Consider the following 18,191-nt stretch of genomic DNA (forward strand, 5'->3'; position numbering starts at 1 on the left):
ACTGAAACAGAAAGAAAAACACCTGGAAGATTGACCACTTTTGACGAGAACAGCCATCTCTTTGAATGGTGCGAATGGGAAAATTCAAACAGCGGAAGTAGTGATGGAGGAGCACTTTTTGTTATTCGCATAAATGCAAATCTCACAATCACAACATGCTCTTTTTTCAAATGTTCAACAACAAATAATGGTGGGGCAATGCGTTGCGATTACTTGTTTAAGTTGAACATAACAAAATCCAATTTTACAAATTGTTCAGCTGCTCATGGAGGAGCTAATTGCATAGCTCATACGCAATCAAATTCTGATTGGTCTTTTACAGAAAACAGAGTGGAAAACTGTAAAATAACAGATTGGTGTGGAACTGGTTGGTTTTTTGATATAGGAAATTTTCCAACAAACGGCCAATTACTGTTTTTCAAATGCAAGTGTATTTCAAATACTGGTGGCGATTCTGCTGGTTCATTAACGTTCAACCCTCCTCCAAGCAACGAGCCAAGTCAGTTTTCAGTCGATGAGTGTCAGTTCATAAATAACAAATTGACATCATCGTCAACTCGTGGAGGAGCTGGATTGTGTTGCACAAGAGCATATAATTGGATGAGCGGGTTTAAATTCATCACATTCTGCTTCTTCGATGGAAACGCAGCTACAAATGGCAGAGGGAATGATGTGTTCTTCAATGGCACAAATATCACCCAATCTCCGTTCAGTCAGTGTGGATCAACAACCTTTACGAAAAGAGTGTGGAATGCTGGAACTGCAGATAATGTTGAGTACAATGGCTGGCTTCCCCTGATCGCACAGAACAAAATCGTTGCAAATAACGGATCAGATGTTGACTCTTGCGGCAATACACAGGAAAATCCATGCGCCACGATTGAGTATGCACTCAATGGATTTATCCCGTTCCAAGACGCCTCTCTCACCCTCCTTTCCTCAACATTTATTCCCACCCAAACTCTCATCTTCATTTCCCCTAACACAAAAATCACAGGAAATGGCACAACTACCACCATCTCCTCCAGTGGCATTCCCCAACCACAAAACTCACATTCACAGTCATCACAATCAGCATCATCATTTTCTTCATTTTCATCCTTGTCATCGTCATCAACATCTTCTTCACCAGATCCATCTGCCTCGTCTGCCCTCTTCCAACAGACCCAGGGCTCCCTCACAGTCTCTGCCCTCGCCATCGCCCACAACTCCACAAACACCATCACCCCCATCCTCTTCCACCTCTCCGATAACTCCCCGTTCCTCAATCTCAACACAACCACCATCGCTGGAACAACCTCATCTTCATCATCAATCACAACCCCCCTCTTCTTCCTCACTGCTGGCTCCCTCGCCCTCAACCACACAGCAATCACTCAACTCTCCCTCAACAGTCAAAGCATCTTCCACCTCACCTCCCTCACCGCTCCCCTCACACTCAACTCCTCCAACATCACCCACATCACCTCCACTGCCACTCCCAGAAGCTGTGTCCTCTCCTCTGCCACCTCCCCTGCCCTCTCCATCTCCCTCGCCAACTGCACCATGACCAACATCCACTCAGCTCCACAACATCAACAGATTGCCACCAATGGCGGGTGCATCTCGTTCGCCTCATCTGTCCCTGCGAACTCCTTTTCGGTGAGTAACACCACCTTCTCCACCTGCTCTGTGAGCGAGGATACAAGTTCTGGAGGAAGAGGCGGTGCTCTCATGATCGAGTTCAACCAAGGCTCACAAGTGTCAGAATCCTCCTTTTCCATCACCAATATCGTGTTTTCAACAAATGAGGCCAGTGTAGGAAGAGATATGTATTTTGTTTGTGAATCATTTGTCGCTTCTGTGAAAGAGCCCTTGTTCGCCTTCATGAAAAGCATCACTCAGAAAGACAACTCGATTGTTGGACATGACAGAACAGAAGCATTTGGCGATTGGAATGTCGATTTATTCATTTTTATTGAAGGATATACAGCTGAAAAGGTGTATATTGATGGAACATCTGGTGTTGAGGAGAAGTATTGTGGTTTGGAGAAAGCACCTTGTAAGAATGTGAATTATGGGATAGGACATTTGAAGAGAATACAGAACACAAAAGAAGAGATTATTGTTATTTCAAATTCGTTGATGATTGGATGTGTAGATGTAAGTGGGGTATATGTGAAGGCAAATACTGAGACAATTGTGGTGATAGAATGCCAAAGGGAAGTGAGTGGCTCTGAAGAATGCATTCTGAAATCATCATCTTTGACAGAAATGATGTTCATTGGGATTGTTATTCCATCGAGTTTTAACAGAGCAATCACATCAGTGATCGAATCGAGTACTCAAAATGGAGGGTTGCACATGAAGAGCTGTGAGATGTGTGTGGTTGGAGGAAATGAAAACACAATTGAATTTTTCTTGATCAAATCGACAGGGAAGATGGTTGAACTGAACTCTGTCAAGATTTCAGAAGTAAAATCAGCAGTTTCGTTGTTTTCAATTTCGCTTTCCTCAGCAAATTTGAATGAACAGGAATACAAGGTGAAACTGTTGAATTGCACACTGGAAGGAATAGAGATTGATAGCACAACAGCAGTTGATGGAAAGGCAGCCGTATTTGGAGGGATAGTGGGAGTTGGAATGGTGATGAATGGAAGCAAGATAGAAGGGGCAATATCGGAGAAGAACAAAGAAGGAGGAGCACTGAAGATAGTGTTGAGTGAAGGAGGATACATTGCAATTCAAGAGAGTTCATTTACTGGATGTGTTTGTGAGAATGAGGGTGAAGGAGGAAAAGGAGGAGGGATATACCTGGATTGCTGTTCGAATGAAGGAGGATTTCAGCTTTCATCGATATCCTTTTCTGGATGTTTAGCAACAGTTGGGAAGAACATGTTTGTGAATAGCAGCAATCTGGTGAACACTGTGAATACAGAGCGTTTCGCATTTGATTGTTCAGATTACAAGGATGATGGTATTGCATTTGCTGGGAAAGATGAGATTTGTGGGGAATTGGATCTTCGAGTGTTTCTCGTTGAACTGAAGTGGGTGGAGGTGTCTGTATCGACTGGTGGGCATGACACATTGGGATGTGGAAATGAAATATTCCCATGTCAATCAATGAAAAGTGGAATTGACCACATTGACGGAAGTGGAACAGAAGGAGAAAGGAAAGTGAAGGTTAAAGATGAAGGGACAATTGAAGATATTTATTCCTTCACAGATGCACTTGTGATTGATGGGTGTGTGAACGAGGGAGATGAAATTCAACACAAGCCTATTCATTTTGAAGAGGCAATCAATGGAGATTCTGCAACAAGTGTTATTTCATCAACTCAGCCACTCAGCTTGTTATCTTTGGAATTTCGAATCCCAATTCAATTTGTGCCGAACATGAATTCTTTGATCTCTTCGAGTGGGGTTCTTCAATTTGAAAACTGTACATTTGAGATCCAATCATCAACGACCATTCAATACTCATTGATAACCACAACCAGTGGAAGTTGCACATTGATAGGATGCAGTTTAATGGGACCTTCATTTGCCAAATCGCCATTAGTGATGGCTTCTTCTGTTTTGTTTGAAAACAACAACTTTTCGAATATTGTGAACACTGGAAGAGGTGAAGAAGGAGGTCTTGCAAGAGTGACATTAAAAAATGACGAAGATTTGATCATTAAATCAACAAATGCATCATCTTGTTCACTTTTATCAGGCAATGGAAAAGGAGGATTCTTGTATTTGGATTTTCAAAATTGTTTGAATGAGAAGCCATTTCTTTTTGATGCAGGAATAACTTTTGAGAACAACAAAGCAGCCGTTGGAAAGAATGCATTTATTTTGGGAAAGGATTTTAATACTTCTGTGACAAATGATTCGTTCAAGTTCGATTATTCCCCAATGAAGGATGATAAAACTTTGTTTGTTGGGAGCGATGATTTTCATCAAGAAAAGGATTTGTTCATGTTCCTCGTTCCATACATCTCATTTGAGATATTTATCTCATCGAATGGTTTTGATGTGAAACGTTGTGGAAGTGAAGAAGAGCCATGCAAAACGATGTGGAAAGGGATGAAAAACATGAAAGACGAAGAAGGAAATAAAACAATTCAGATAGAAGGATCAACCATTATTCGAGATTCATTCAACATGTCCAATTATTTGATCAAAAAAGCTTCTTCAATGGGAGAAGAAGATACAAAAGCAACTTTGAATTTTGAAAAGGCAATTGGTAATCAACTGGAATATTTCATGGAAAATGATATTCATCTTGAATTGACAAATATCCAGCTCCAATTAACATCTGTATTTGACAACTCAGCCAAAACAATTATTTCAAACAAAGAAGGAGAATTGGTGATAACTGGATGTGCATTTCATTCAGAGGCAGAAGTGAATAGTGAATTTGATTGTGTGTTTGTGGATGCGATTGGAGGAAGTGTGGAAGTGAATGATTTGTCGATGGAATCATGCAATGTTGGAAACAGTATTTTTGTCATTCATGATTCTGGAATTACATGCCATTTTGTGAATGTTCGAGTGGAATCGTTGAATGAAAGCAGAGGATGTCTTCTTCTGATCAAAGGAACTGAATTAACAACAAAGATAAATGAAGGAGGAGAGGAAATGAGTCTCAACATTGATAATTCGTCATTTTCAGGAGTGAAGAGAAGTGACAATGGAGCAAGCATTTTGGAGTCAAAGAGTGAGAATAAGATTTGTTTGGTTGTGAATTCGAGCAACATCACAGAAGACAAAGCAGAATCAAGTGAAAAAGGAGGGGCAATATTTTTCACATTAGGAAGGTCTGGATCAATGAAGATGATTGACTCAACAATCAGCCATTGCAGTTGTAGTGGCTCCACAGGGAAAGGAGGAGGGGTGTATCTGGCAACAAAGGAAAGAGGAGAATTAAACTTCACATTTGTGGGAATGAAATTCAGTGCGAACACAGCAAAAGTGGGGAATGATATTTTCATTGAATGCTTCAACATCACATCTCAAATCAATGAAAGCCAATTCCAGTTTGATCTTCGAGAAGGACATTACAATCGTAGTAACGCGATATTTGGAAGAGATGAGTGCGATTATCCAAGCGATACAGATTTGATTTATTTTGTTTCTATCCATCAGAGTGACACAATCATTGTGAGCAGTTTGAGTGGATCGAACGAAAAACAGTGTGGGACAAACATTCTTCCTTGTTATTCAATTGATCATGGGCTGGAGCATCTGACTTCAGATTTCATGAGTGTAATGATTGTTGTTGAAAAGTGTGTGATTGAGGAAGAGATAAATCTGAAGGAAATGAGTTTGAGTTCGAAGAGCAGAGAGTTGTGCAAAGTTAAAGTTGAAACAGATATCGAAAGAGCAAAAGAGGCATTGGTATCAACAGCAGGAATCGTCTCATTGGCGAGAGTGGACTTTGTATTTGAATCAAATTTCATTTCTTCACATGGATCGTTGATATCACCAGAGGGAGGAATTCTTGAAATGATGAATTGCTCATTCGCTTCAAAACAATCTAATGAAGAAGGAATTGTGATTCTTACAAACATTCCATTTCATATTATTAATATAGAAAAGGGAGAATTACAACTTGATGGATGCACAATATCAAATCTCATTCTTCATGAATCTGCATTATATCTTTCATCACCACTTCCATCAGTTATTGATTCTTTAACAATTTGCAATTCAACAGTTTCAAAATCTCTGATAGATATTACCGAATGTGGTCAATTAACAATTAAGGATTTCAATGCAGAAAATATCACAGTCGAAGGAAATGAAGAAACATTGATATCTTGTTTGTCAATGAAAAAGACAATACAATTGACAAATTGCACAATGGGCGGATTAAGTTCAAAGATCACAAAAGGAAAATTGATGAAATTGGAGAATTGTTTGGATGTGAAAATAGACAGTTGTATTTTCAATGGAAGCTCAAAGGAAAGAAATGAAAAGAATTTGAATGAAGTGGAAGAGATGTGCAAATGGGAAGGTTCTCTTGTGGATGTTTTGAAGAGTTCTATTATTATGAAAGATACAACAATCTCAAATTCGCCAGATGGTGGAATAACAATGAATGAAGGAAATGTGACAATTGAGACGGGGTTATTTGAGAACAACAATCCATCGATTGAAGGATATCCATCATTGAGAAGGAATATCATCTGTTCAGATTCAGGAACATTGAATGTGATGAATTTGAAAGGAGGAGATGGACTGAAAGATAACTCATCTCTTTGGATGTTGAACAATGGGTGCAGTTTTGAAGGGATTGTTTCAGAAAGGGATTCATCGTTCTTCGTTCCTGTATTGGAGAGTGTGGAAACAAAAGAAGAGATAGAAAGAATGAAGCTGATATTCAGAGGGTCGCTTCTTGTTTTATGCAATCTGTCATTCTCAGTTGTGAAGAGAAATGGAGAAGAGAAAGAGATTGAAAAACATGATTTTGATAGAAATGTATTTTTATCAGAAAGAGAAGTTGAAGGAAGTGTGAGAAAAGATCTTATCAGCAGTTGTGGAGATGATGTTGAGGTGAGTGTGTGCATTCTGTTTGGGAACTTAAATTCTCCTTCATCAACAAATTCAATCATTCTGAAGAATACAAGTATTTCTCCACCAAAAGATGATGAAAGGATTGCTGAAGGTGGAAAAGAAGGGAAATCTTATTGGTTGTTGATTGTTGTTGTGCTTGTGGTGATATTGTTGATTGTTTTCATTGGATTTATTTTGTTTGTTGTTCGATGGAAGAAGGTTAAGAATGAAGCAGAAGATCTGAGAGAGATTGTGAATGACAACATCAGAAAGGATCCAAAAGCGTTTGAGATGGTGACGATGGAGATGTCTCCAGAGGAGCAGTGGAGGAGAGCAGAAAGGGAGGCAGAGAAGAAGAATGATGAGAGGATTAAAAAAAGGGTGTATGCGAAAAGCTTGGCGCATTCAGAATCATCAGAGCATTTATTGAGTGAAAGTGGATCAACTGAATACATCTTGGGAAAAGACTCAGACAAGATCCCAGAATGGATGCTGGAGAAGGTTGATGAGAAAGAGGAAGAGTCCGGAAAGAGATCGCCATCGCCTTCCATTTCATCCACTTCAACCACAGACACTTCAGACACTGAATCCACATTTGTTCGATCGGAAAGTTTGTGTCCAACCACCTCATCGATGTCGAATCTGGTGGATGCAATGGCCTGTTCATCGCCTTATGAAAAGCTGATTGTGGATCTGCGAGATTCTCTGTTCATGTTACTTCATGGGAGAAATGAGAAGAAGGAGCTGGCGATTGGCACATTGAATGAGAGAGAGGTGACAGGAGCTCAGATCCTGTTCTGGGTGACGAATGGGGCTTTGCACTCGCTTGAAGATGAGGAAGACGAACTTCCCTCTTTGCGAGACCTGAGCCCGCACATTGTGCTTTTGTCAGAGCACATGGTGATCTGCATTGCGCTCCACTCTGACTGCACCTCTTCATCTGATGATTCAGATTCATCCTCAATCTCATCAACCACGATTGTGACATCTGCAAGTGACGATGATAATGAGGAGGAGAAGGAGGATTCTCTACCCTCATCAGCGTTTGAAGATGAGGAGGAGAAGTGGAAGGAGTGTTTGAGGTGGAAGGCGCCAGAGCTGGTGATGAACAGGAAGATGGGAGCAACAGAGAAGTCGGTAGCATTCTCGATTGGGATGATGCTGTGGGAGTGTGTGACACTCGAGATCCCATTTGAAGAATACGAAGGGGAAGTGGCAGGGCAGAAGATTGTTGATGGAAAGAAGCCGGATGAGATGGGAATTGAAGAGAGTATTGTGAAGAGAGTGGTGGATGAATGCCTGTCATCAGAGGCATCGAAAAGACCAACACTCACAGAAGTGAAGAAAGAGCTGGTAGGGATGTTTCCAGGTGGGACTTTTATTGTGACGATGACAGATGCAATCATGCTTGAGGAAAGCAGTGAAGAAAGCGAAGAAAACGGTAAGGACAAGAGAAGAGAAAAGGAAGAGAAATTTGAAGCGAATGAAATGAAATACATGTTTGACAAAGGATGAGAGCTGAAAACAGAAGAAATGGTTTTGATTAAAGAAAATAAAGTGAGAAAGATAGTTGTTTCAACATGTTTGCCTCAATTATGATCAATACTGAGATTTTCTTTGTTGGGTTTTGAGATGAGTACGAAGGCAAGTTGAAGATTGATGGTGATGAGAATTTTGAAATGGAAGTGTTTTCAAGTGGGTGAAAGATAATTTTTTATAGATGACTTTTAAAGACTTTTTCAATATTTAATATGCAAATTTGATAAAGTTAAATTCAACATGAGAAAAGAATTAGGGAAATATTATTTTTATCTCGAAATGATAAATGTTAACGTTGGGTTGCATAATTTCGATACAAAAAAAACTTTCAAAATAAATAAATTAATTAATAAAAAATAAAAAAATGAAGAAAACAAGATTAAATACGGCAAATGTCACCTTTGGTTAATATGAATTTTTAAGTGTAAAGTCCAATTTTATTCATCATGAAGTGTGAATATTTCAAATTTGCAAAGAATTGAAAAATGGAAAAGTGATTTTTAAACAATGAAATAAAAATAACTTTTTTTCAATTCCAGATTTTGAACAATTTGAAAATATATTTATCAAAACACGAATAATCCAAATGATATAAAGAAAGAGTAAAGAAAGGAAAAGAAATAAAAGGCTTTTCTATGAGAAATCAAATTTATGTTTCTGATGATTATTTGCATTAAAAAAAAAAAAAAAAAAAAAAAAAAAAAAAAAAAAACGTTATATGGTTTTTTCTTTTTGAAAAATCGCTAATGTCAAATTTTCATGGAAATCAAAATTTTCACATTTTGCTCATATTTATGTTTCTTCTCACGAATCTTCTATGGAATGTCTGAAATAGCATTATCCTGAAACAGATTCCATATTAGTGATGTTTGGTGAAAGTGAAAAAAAATTTGTGTAAAATAAGAAATATTTGATTTATAAGAAAATTAAATACTTGCGACTTTTCAAAAAGAATAACAAATATACTGGAGACAAAGAACCCTAATAAATTTTATCGAAAGGATAACAGCCAAAATAAGAAATGATTTCATCGTGTTTTGCATAATTTATTGAGACTAAATCCGAACGTGATTAAACGTGATAATTCTCCACATGAAAAAAAGTTATTATGATAAAAAATGTGGTCAGTGGCAAAACTCGAAACATTTCTGTGACAAATTAATATTTCAAATGTGTATTCTATTTTCAAACAAATGGTTAAACAATCAATAAAGCAAACAATTGTAATTTTATTGGTGAGGTTTAAAAAAATCTTGCTAATCTCCAATTGATAATCATTTTTTATCACATTGATATTAATTCCATTAATCGAATGAAAAAAGCACAAAATAACCACCTCTTCAGTCCAAAAAGTTGTCACCAATAATGGCCTCCTCAGAATTCTGCAGATTATTAACAAAGGCTGAAAAAGTTTATTATCTATTGAAACAAGATGGAGTCAAACCTTCTGATTTCGTAAAAAAAGAATAATTACTCATTCATTGGTTCTCCGACACGTTGCTTCAATAAAATCATAAAGAGATCCTCACCATATGAACTGTCGAGAATTGTTTTACAAAGAAAAAAAAAAGAAATTGAGGATTATTCAAAAGCTCAAATATCTTCATCAAATAGAATAACTGTTTCAGACATCATCTGATTCATGTGTCGTTGTTGTTTTGATAAATCAATCAATTTAATTTTCCACATGCAGAAAACGATATGATAAAAAAAGAAAGACAGCACGCCCACTTTGGAGTGCAACAAAATTAGTGCAAAATCGGCTAACAGATTTATAGAGAAATTCAATTTATTGACATTTCTAAAACCAATATATTTTGTTCTTCGTCCACTTCAGTGTTCAACAACAGAAAATATGAAGAGTTGGTTTTCTTTATTGAAAAAAGTTGCAGACGACTGTCAAATTTCTTCGGACTTTATCATCAATATGGATGAAACCGGAGAATTGTCGAAACAGTTAGATGAAAAAATAGTCGTTTCAAAAGAAACACAGTGAACTCTTCTTCCTGAATCGCAAAGACGCAAAAAAGCAACATTGTTTTCCACAATCTTTGCTGACGGTTCATCATTGGATCCAATCATGTTGTGGCCATCACACACGCTTTCCGAGGATCTGAAAGAATTAAAGTTCCACAGAATTTACTGTTTTGATTATGGAACTGGATGAATGAGAATGAACGATTTTGAAAAGATAATGATAGAAATATTATTGTTCAAAAATAATGAGAAAAGAATCGAGCTGCATGGAACATCTACTCATGCTTTAATTATTCTCTGTGGCTATTTGTCTCTCCTTTGTTTTCAGGTAATGTCATAGTGCGGAAAACATTTGATTCAAATTCCAATTCTTCCTTCACAAACTACGCACCTGATTCAACCTTTGACAAATAAAAAGAAGCCCATTTCAAAAATTGCTTGAAAAGATCATTTCAAGTTCCTTCAGATTCCTTTGTATCTTCATTCCGAAATGTACGTATTCCAGCTATTTCTGATGAAGTCATTGATTCTCTTTGTTTGGAAAATTGTTTGAAAATCATTTGCAGAATGTGAAATATATCCATAAGACATTTCTTCAGAAAATCAGTGTCTTCCGCAGAACACTGAAGCCTCTTCGATGGTTGAAAAAGCTTCAAACCATTCTTTGCTTTCAAACAGCATTTGCATGATATAAAAACGGGAGATGATTTCTTTGAAAACTTCACATTTCAATTAGAAAAAAAGAGGAAAAGTATTACTCGTAATTCTTTATTGAAATGCAACATTTCGAAATGTTGTGATAACGAATCATCAAATATAACGGCCAATAGCCCTTCCATTTCTGAAGGCACATAAAGAGTCAAAACTCAGAAAAATGAAAGGAAAACAATTATGTGAGATGAAGCTATAGGCTCAGCTTTTTAATGGGACTTTTTCCTTTATTGGCACTTTTTTTATTTTCGACAACAAAAAGCTGAGAAGTGCAAAGTGGCTTTCAGCATTTGGATTACTGATTTTAACAAAGTTGATTCAATTTATTACTGGCTTGTTTTTTAATTTTTGTTTATTATTTAACGAGATATTTCGTTTTTTTGATAAATTTGAATTGGCTTTTCCCACTCAACCAAGCATTTCCAGAAAATGAAAAATACTGTTTTCAAAAGCACTAACTTTTATCTATCTGTTTTTTAATTCTTTTTTTTTGACAATCATTTTTTTCGTGTTATTTTTGCATTTCATTTTTTTTAACAACATGCTAACATAAAACTGATTGTTTCTTTGTAAATATAATGAAACGATAAAAATAAAAATATGATATGAAAAACATATACCCTAATAATGAAATGTTGTAAAAATAAAACATTAATTTTTTATAAATGTCAAGAACTTAACAATGTCACCAACGATATTTGATCTTCGATCAAACTTATGTGACATTGTTAAGTTCTTGACATTTATAAAAAATTAATGTTTTATTTTTACAACATTTCATTATTAGGGTATATGTTTTTCATATCATATTTTTATTTTTATCGTTTCATTATATTTACAAAGAAACAATCAGTTTTATGTTAGCATGTTGTTAAAAAAAATGAAATGCAAAAATAACACGAAAAAAATGATTGTCAAAAAAAAAGAATTAAAAAACAGATAGATAAAAGTTAGTGCTTTTGAAAACAGTATTTTTCATTTTCTGGAAATGCTTGGTTGAGTGGGAAAAGCCAATTCAAATTTATCAAAAAAACGAAATATCTCGTTAAATAATAAACAAAAATTAAAAAACAAGCCAGTAATAAATTGAATCAACTTTGTTAAAATCAGTAATCCAAATGCTGAAAGCCACTTTGCACTTCTCAGCTTTTTGTTGTCGAAAATAAAAAAAGTGCCAATAAAGGAAAAAGTCCCATTAAAAAGCTGAGCCTAAACGGGAAAATTCGGGTTTTCTAGCATTTTTTGCACAAAGCACAAAAAATTGCTTCACTCATATCATAATTTCACTTTCTCAGATGTAAAAATTAATTTTATTATGTATTCGAAAACAGGCATCATTGAAATCAAAACATAAAGTTCTCCAACATTTCACAAATGTCAAAAAAATGGACCCATTTTTCTTGTGTTTATTGATATTAAAAAGTCAATCAAAAGTGCATATTTTTTCTATGAAAAAGCATGAAGTGCAATATTATGTCCCATATGTTTTTGGAATAACTTCAAAGCATGCAAGGGAATTTGATATTTGCATAAATAAATATAATAGTGATGTGAATTTTCTCCAAAGTTATTATTCAAAATGATTCAGTAAAAATTCCAAAAAATTAATATTATTCGAATTCAAATGAAAAGCAAAAAATAAAAATTATCAATCATGAAAACAAATTTGATTGATGAAATGTTTTCTGATTCATTTTCAACGATATCAATATGGTGATTTCATTTTATTATTATATTAATAAATGCAAAAGTCAAATTCCCTTGGATTCTTATGAGTTTTTCCAAAAAATGTTTGCACTTTTCTCCAATTGACAATGATTTTTCAAATATGATAGCTTTCCATTCAGTCCAAACGAGCAAATAGCAGAAAATAAAAAACAACCAGAATCGTTTATTGCATAGAAAAAATAAGTTGTGGGCTTTTAAAATGAATTACATCGTTTTATTAAAATATCAAAATTCATTAAGAGTCGGACTTCCATATTAATAATTTTTTTTAACAAAAAAAAAAAAAAAAAAAAAAAATACAATACAATTATTAAAAAATTGGAAATGGTTAAATGCGTTATACACTAATGCATAACAGTGTGAATTATTATAATTCTGTTATAGAATATCCTCGAGAAATATAAATTTATAAAAAAGTCCGGCTATTTTAAACATCTTATTTCTCAGCATTTTAATTTCTTTGTGTTTTAGACTTCATCATTTGCATTTTTTCGATAACATTTATAATAAATATAAATACAAAACTTTCTGTTTGATAATTTATTCAACGAATTCAAAGATGTCAAAACATATTTTTTAAAATGGGGTCAATAAATAACAGTATGCATAGGATCAATGTATTTTACAAAAAATTTCAATGAGTAAAATTATTTCATTGAATGAACACGAATTTTCCTCATACATATGCTGTTCTTCTCCTGGAAAGATAATTTTATTCGGTGAACATGCTGTTGTTTATGGAACAACAGCTGTTCTTGGTTCAATTAGTCGTAGAACTCGAGTTTATTTGGGACCACCTGTAAACGCAACGTCATCTGAGAATAAACAACTTATTATACGTTTTGGGATGAAAAATGAATCGATTAGCATTGAATATTCAACATTGAAACAAATTTATTTTTCTTTTTCTTCTTTACTAAGAAGTTTGGAATTTACTGGAAATCTTCCTTTTAGCGAAAAGCAATTTAATGTGATTGATGAGGCAATATCAAAATTTGCAGTTGACACGCTATCATCAACTTCTATCGAAATTCTTCCAAGTTTTTCTTATCCATCGTTAAAATGCCTTTTTATGAACTTTTTGTGCATGCATTTTATTGCTAATGAATTTGATTCATCATGCGCTCTGAAGGAAGTTCCTTCTTTTGTTGAATTAAGTACTGATCTTCCGTATGGTTGTGGACTAGGATCTTCTGCTTCATATTCTTCTGCTTTGGCTGCATCATTTTTGCTTTTTTATAAAATACATTCGAAAGATACGCCTTCATGCAATTGTCATCATTTCAAAAACGATTACCCTCTGTGTAATTCTCAAAAAGTATTAATTAATCAATGGGCATTTGAAGGTGAAAGAATGATTCATGGATCACCTTCGGGGGCAGATAACTATGCGTCTGTCTTTGGAGGAATTTTTTCATTTAAGAGAAAAACAGATAATGATGAAAAATGTTGTACGAAAAACAATTTACCGTATTTTGTCACACCTCTTGCATCTGCTTTGCATAATGCACATTTCAGCCAAATGGTTGATTCCTCAAGAAGCAACACAAGCTCTTCTTTTATAATCCCCAGACCGGTATTACAATCAAATATCCATTCTCTTTCTCGCACAGTTTCTCCTACACCTTCTTCAAGATCGGTTTCTCTGTCTCCTTCAGTTAGTCCTTCACCTTCTCCTACACCATTTTTTCGTTCTGTTTTTTCTCCTCCTCTGTATTTTATTGTTGTCAACAGCCAAGAGCCCAGAATCACATCAGCAGAAGTCAAAAAAGTGAAGGAGCTGCGCGAAAGAGAGCGGGAAGCCACTGATGAATTGTTTGAGTCTATCGAAGCGATCTCTCAAAGAGGATTCACCATTATGGGAGAGTGCCTGCTCCCATCTGTCAGGGGAGTGGATAGAACAACCGAAGCAAGCAGAAGTGGATGCGAACAAAAGAGTTTTGAAGGAGATGAAGATCTGTCTGTTTCCCCAGCTATGTGGAAGGAACTTGGTCAATTGATGGAAGAGAATCATAAACTCCTCCAGTCTTTGGATGTCAGCCATCCAACACTCGAAAAAATAAGGAGCATTCTATCGTCATTTGGCATCCCTTCCAAACTAACAGGTGCAGGAGGAGGTGGATGCGTGGTGGGGCTGCTGCCTGTTCAGCTTAATGCAGAAGTCCTCTCAACATTCTCTTCACAATCATCATCTCTCTCTTTTGGATCATTTTCACAGCTTTCTACTGAAGATTCTGAGGAATCAGCGTCACAAACTACCTCATCAGAAAAGCCTTCAATAGCCACAAATTCCACATCTTCACATGATAGCGCAACTTTAGAAAACGTCTCAGCTCCTAACCCACTTCATCACAAAGAGGCCAATTCATTATCTCCTCCTCCTCGAACACAACATATCACGCAATCAACTGAATTTTCTTTACTCCAAACTTCCTCTTCTTCTACGAGCGTTAATACTTCGTCTTCGTCGTCTTCGTCGTCTACTGCTGATTTGCTTCCTCCGACTGCTAAAAGCCTTTGCCATCAGTCACTTTCTTCATTGTTTGATGCGTTGACAAGAGCTGGATTTTCAGATTATTTTATTACCACTCTCGGTTCAAGTGGAGTTAGAAAGGAATCTTGCAGCAGGCAAGACTGAATCCGGAAGCATTGTTTTATTTATTTCCATATGTCAGTTATCATTTTATTGACTTCTTCTTTTTTGAAGGATATTCACTTTTTATTACAAGAATTCAGATGATTTCAAGTATTTTTAGTTTGTGTATTATTATTGTGTTTTTTTCTGAAAAAAGAAAGAAAGAGAAATATAAACAAAGTTCTTTTCCTTTTTATTCGCAATGAATAAAGTTTTTAGGCAAATATATAAGTACATAAATAACGAAAATAATAATAATAATAACGAAAAGAAGCATAAGCATGCAATAACCATAACCTATTCCGAAATTGGGATTCTACTCTTCTTCTTTCCTTTTTTCTTTTTTCTGAGCCTTTTTCCAGTTTGAGAGTGTGAGCTTTCTTCTCTTAAAGACTCTAATATTTTCTTGCAAATTTCATTCATTTTACTCCTCATTTCGCAGATATCCGAAGAAATATGAGCTGCAACAGCGGAAATGTCTTCAGCAGCTTCGTGAATAATCGAATAAAGCATTTTTGTATTTCTCTGTTTAATTTCCAATTCTCTTAAGTTCTCTTCTTCCATTAAAGCTAACTGTTTAAGTGTTGATGAAAGTATCTGTGAATGCTGATCAACTTCTGCTTCAACACGTTGTCTACGCGAATTCAATTGGCTGTCAAGCAAAACCATCCTTTTCATTGCAGTTTGAAGCGTCTGGAGTTGTTCGCTTTTTTCAATTCGCTCTTTTTCCAATTTCTTTGCCATTTCTTCTGCTTGCTGCAACTCTTCCACTCGTTTCTCTCCTCTTTTCTGTTGATATTCAAGTCTATTTGTTGCGTCTTGGTCTTGCTCTTCCTTTTGGCTCTTCGCTTTCATCAGAGCTTCGCTGAATCTTTTTATCGCTTCTTTTATGGAAGCATTCTCCTTCAAAAGCAAAACCACTTTAGGTGACTGAGATGGAGACGGAGAAGTTAAAGAAGGTGATTGAGAGCCTAATTGAAGTGACGCAGATTCGCGCGAAGAAGAATTTGAGGATTTTGTACTTGAAAAAGTTGAATTGAATAAGGTTTCGGATGAAATGAAAGAAACAGAACTGTCTGAATTTTGAGGTGATGATGATGATGATGATGATGATGATGATGATGATGATGATGATGATGGTTGTGGTTGATGTGATGATGCAGATGGAGATGAAGATGGAGATAAAGAGGCATAAAGAAGTTCAACAGGACTCATCTGCTTTTGACTTAAAAGCATTTCGTGTTTTTTAGTCAAATTATCTTCTTCGCTTTGTAGCATAATGCATTTCTGGTCCAATTCATTCATTTTTGTGCTTGCCAATTCATTAAGTGCTCCTTTCCTTTCCTAAAAAATAAAATAAAATAAAATAAAATTAAAAAAAAATATATATATAAATAAAAAATAAAAAATCAAATTAAATATCAAAAAAGAAAAATTAAACAACAGAAAAAAAGGCATATAAGCCAAATAACATTGTATAAATAAATTGAAGCACACTTCTAAAGAATTAATATCTGATCTTGCTTGCTCTAATTCTTTCTGATAAGATTCTTCTTCTTTTTTAACCTGAAGTTCAACCTGAGAAAATTTTGATTTTTTATCCATTAACTTCTTCTTCATTTCTTTGATCCTTTCGTGCAATTCTGCATTTTCTTGTGTCTCTTTCAAAAATGACATTGCAGATGATGGAATAGCATCTTCTAGGCTGTTATCTGTTGATTCACTTAAAACTTCATTTTTGACATCATCCTTATGTTCAATTTCTCTTTCTTTGATTTCCTCATTCGAGATCATTCTTGGTATTTCTTTCTCTTCTTGCTGAGGTATGGCTAATGAATCGTTGATCTTCGCTGAGTGGCGCGAGCTGTGATGATGCCTATGCTGCCTATGAACAGATGCCTGATTCATTAAAAAAGTTTCCTTTTCTCGTTGGATGTGAAAGCCTGAAGAATACTCTGTAGGGCTAGTTTTGCTAAATGACAAAGGAGATGAAGTTACAGATCGATGAGATGGAAGAGACGATGACAATGATAAGGCTGAGGGTTTATATGAATCAATTCCTGAACTTACGGAATTGACAGATGAAATTGAATCATTCATTGGTGATTCAAGAGTTGTTTTATGATCAGCAATTCGAGATGTTAATGTGTATGGCATTAAATTAGAGGTAGAAGAAGTTGATATTCCACATGAAAAGCTTGATTGCGATCTGCAATTCAGATGGTGTTTGCACATTTGTTGGTTAAGAACAGGTAGAAGAGATACATGAGACCTAGGTGAAATGGGCTGTCGAAAATTATCCTCTTCATCTTTTTCTGCAAAAGATTGCTTCCCAAAATTGTTTGATTCTGATTTATCTTCACAGTAGCAATCATTTTCATGAGAAGTTTTCTCGTCTGTAGCTTTTTGTTCAATTAGAATATTAACTTTATCTTTCTTGTAACTATCAAATTCGCTTTTTCCACATTCTGCAGAATCAAGATTTGTCGAACTTGAAGCTTTCGCACATGTGTGATCTTCATTTTTATCAAGATCCAATCTTATTTTAACGTCCAATTTCTTTGAATCTTTTGATAAATCATTTATCAATTTTTTTTCTTCAATTTTTTCAACTCTATCTTTTTCGGGAGAAAAATGTCCTGTTTCATAACGATTGCTTAATTTAGTAACTTCTTCTTTATTTTCTCTCAAAATCATTTGCGACTGGTTCGTTGTTGAATTAATTGAAAAATCTGAAAGATTCAAAGCTTTCTTTTGATTTATCCTATTATCTGTACTTTCATTGCTTTCCTTCTGAGATTTTTTTACTTTAGCAATCTGTTTTCTTTCACTGGATCTTAAAATCCCATTTGAAGAAGGAGATTTTTGATTAAGACGCTTTTTCAAAAATGACTGTGAGTTGAAGAAATTTGATTGATATGGCACAAATGGCACTAACTTTGGAGGCATTTATTGAAAAAACTTTAGACCTTGAAAACTTCAGTCGTAAAATATTCAACGATTACTATTCTGTATAAATATATAATGGTGAACTTTTAAAAATTCGAAAAACACTGAATTCTATGATATACAGTAA

The 18,191-nt window shown here is 35.2% G+C and overlaps 3 protein-coding genes across 3 annotated transcripts; 2 read left to right on the forward strand and 1 right to left on the reverse strand.

Moving 5' to 3' along the window:
* Positions 1-600: 600 nt before the first annotated feature.
* On the forward strand, positions 601-8,040 carry MONOS_13893 (uncharacterized protein; the record flags this gene model as incomplete). The annotated part of the gene is made up of 1 exon (XM_067866640.1): positions 601-8,040. One exon carries the CDS (start codon positions 601-603, stop codon positions 8,038-8,040), a length of 7,440 nt encoding a protein of 2,479 aa, XP_067724402.1.
* Positions 8,041-12,580: 4,540 nt separating this feature from the next.
* On the forward strand, positions 12,581-15,528 carry MONOS_15309 (putative mevalonate kinase). The gene has a single exon (XM_067868178.1). It carries the CDS (start codon positions 13,118-13,120, stop codon positions 15,116-15,118), a length of 2,001 nt encoding a protein of 666 aa, XP_067724403.1. The 5' UTR covers positions 12,581-13,117; the 3' UTR covers positions 15,119-15,528.
* Positions 15,413-18,138, reverse strand: MONOS_15308 (uncharacterized protein; the record flags this gene model as incomplete). The annotated part of the gene is made up of 2 exons (XM_067868177.1): positions 16,613-18,138; positions 15,413-16,459 (listed from the first exon to the last, which is right to left on the reverse strand). Exons 1-2 carry the CDS (start codon positions 18,062-18,064, stop codon positions 15,413-15,415), a joined length of 2,499 nt encoding a protein of 832 aa, XP_067724404.1. The 5' UTR covers positions 18,065-18,138.
* Between the last annotated feature and the right edge of the window lie 53 nt (positions 18,139-18,191).

This window comes from Monocercomonoides exilis, assembly GCF_001643675.1.
Source record: "Monocercomonoides exilis strain PA203 chromosome Unknown scaffold33-1116896, whole genome shotgun sequence".
Taxonomy (NCBI): domain Eukaryota; phylum Preaxostyla; order Oxymonadida; family Polymastigidae; genus Monocercomonoides; species Monocercomonoides exilis.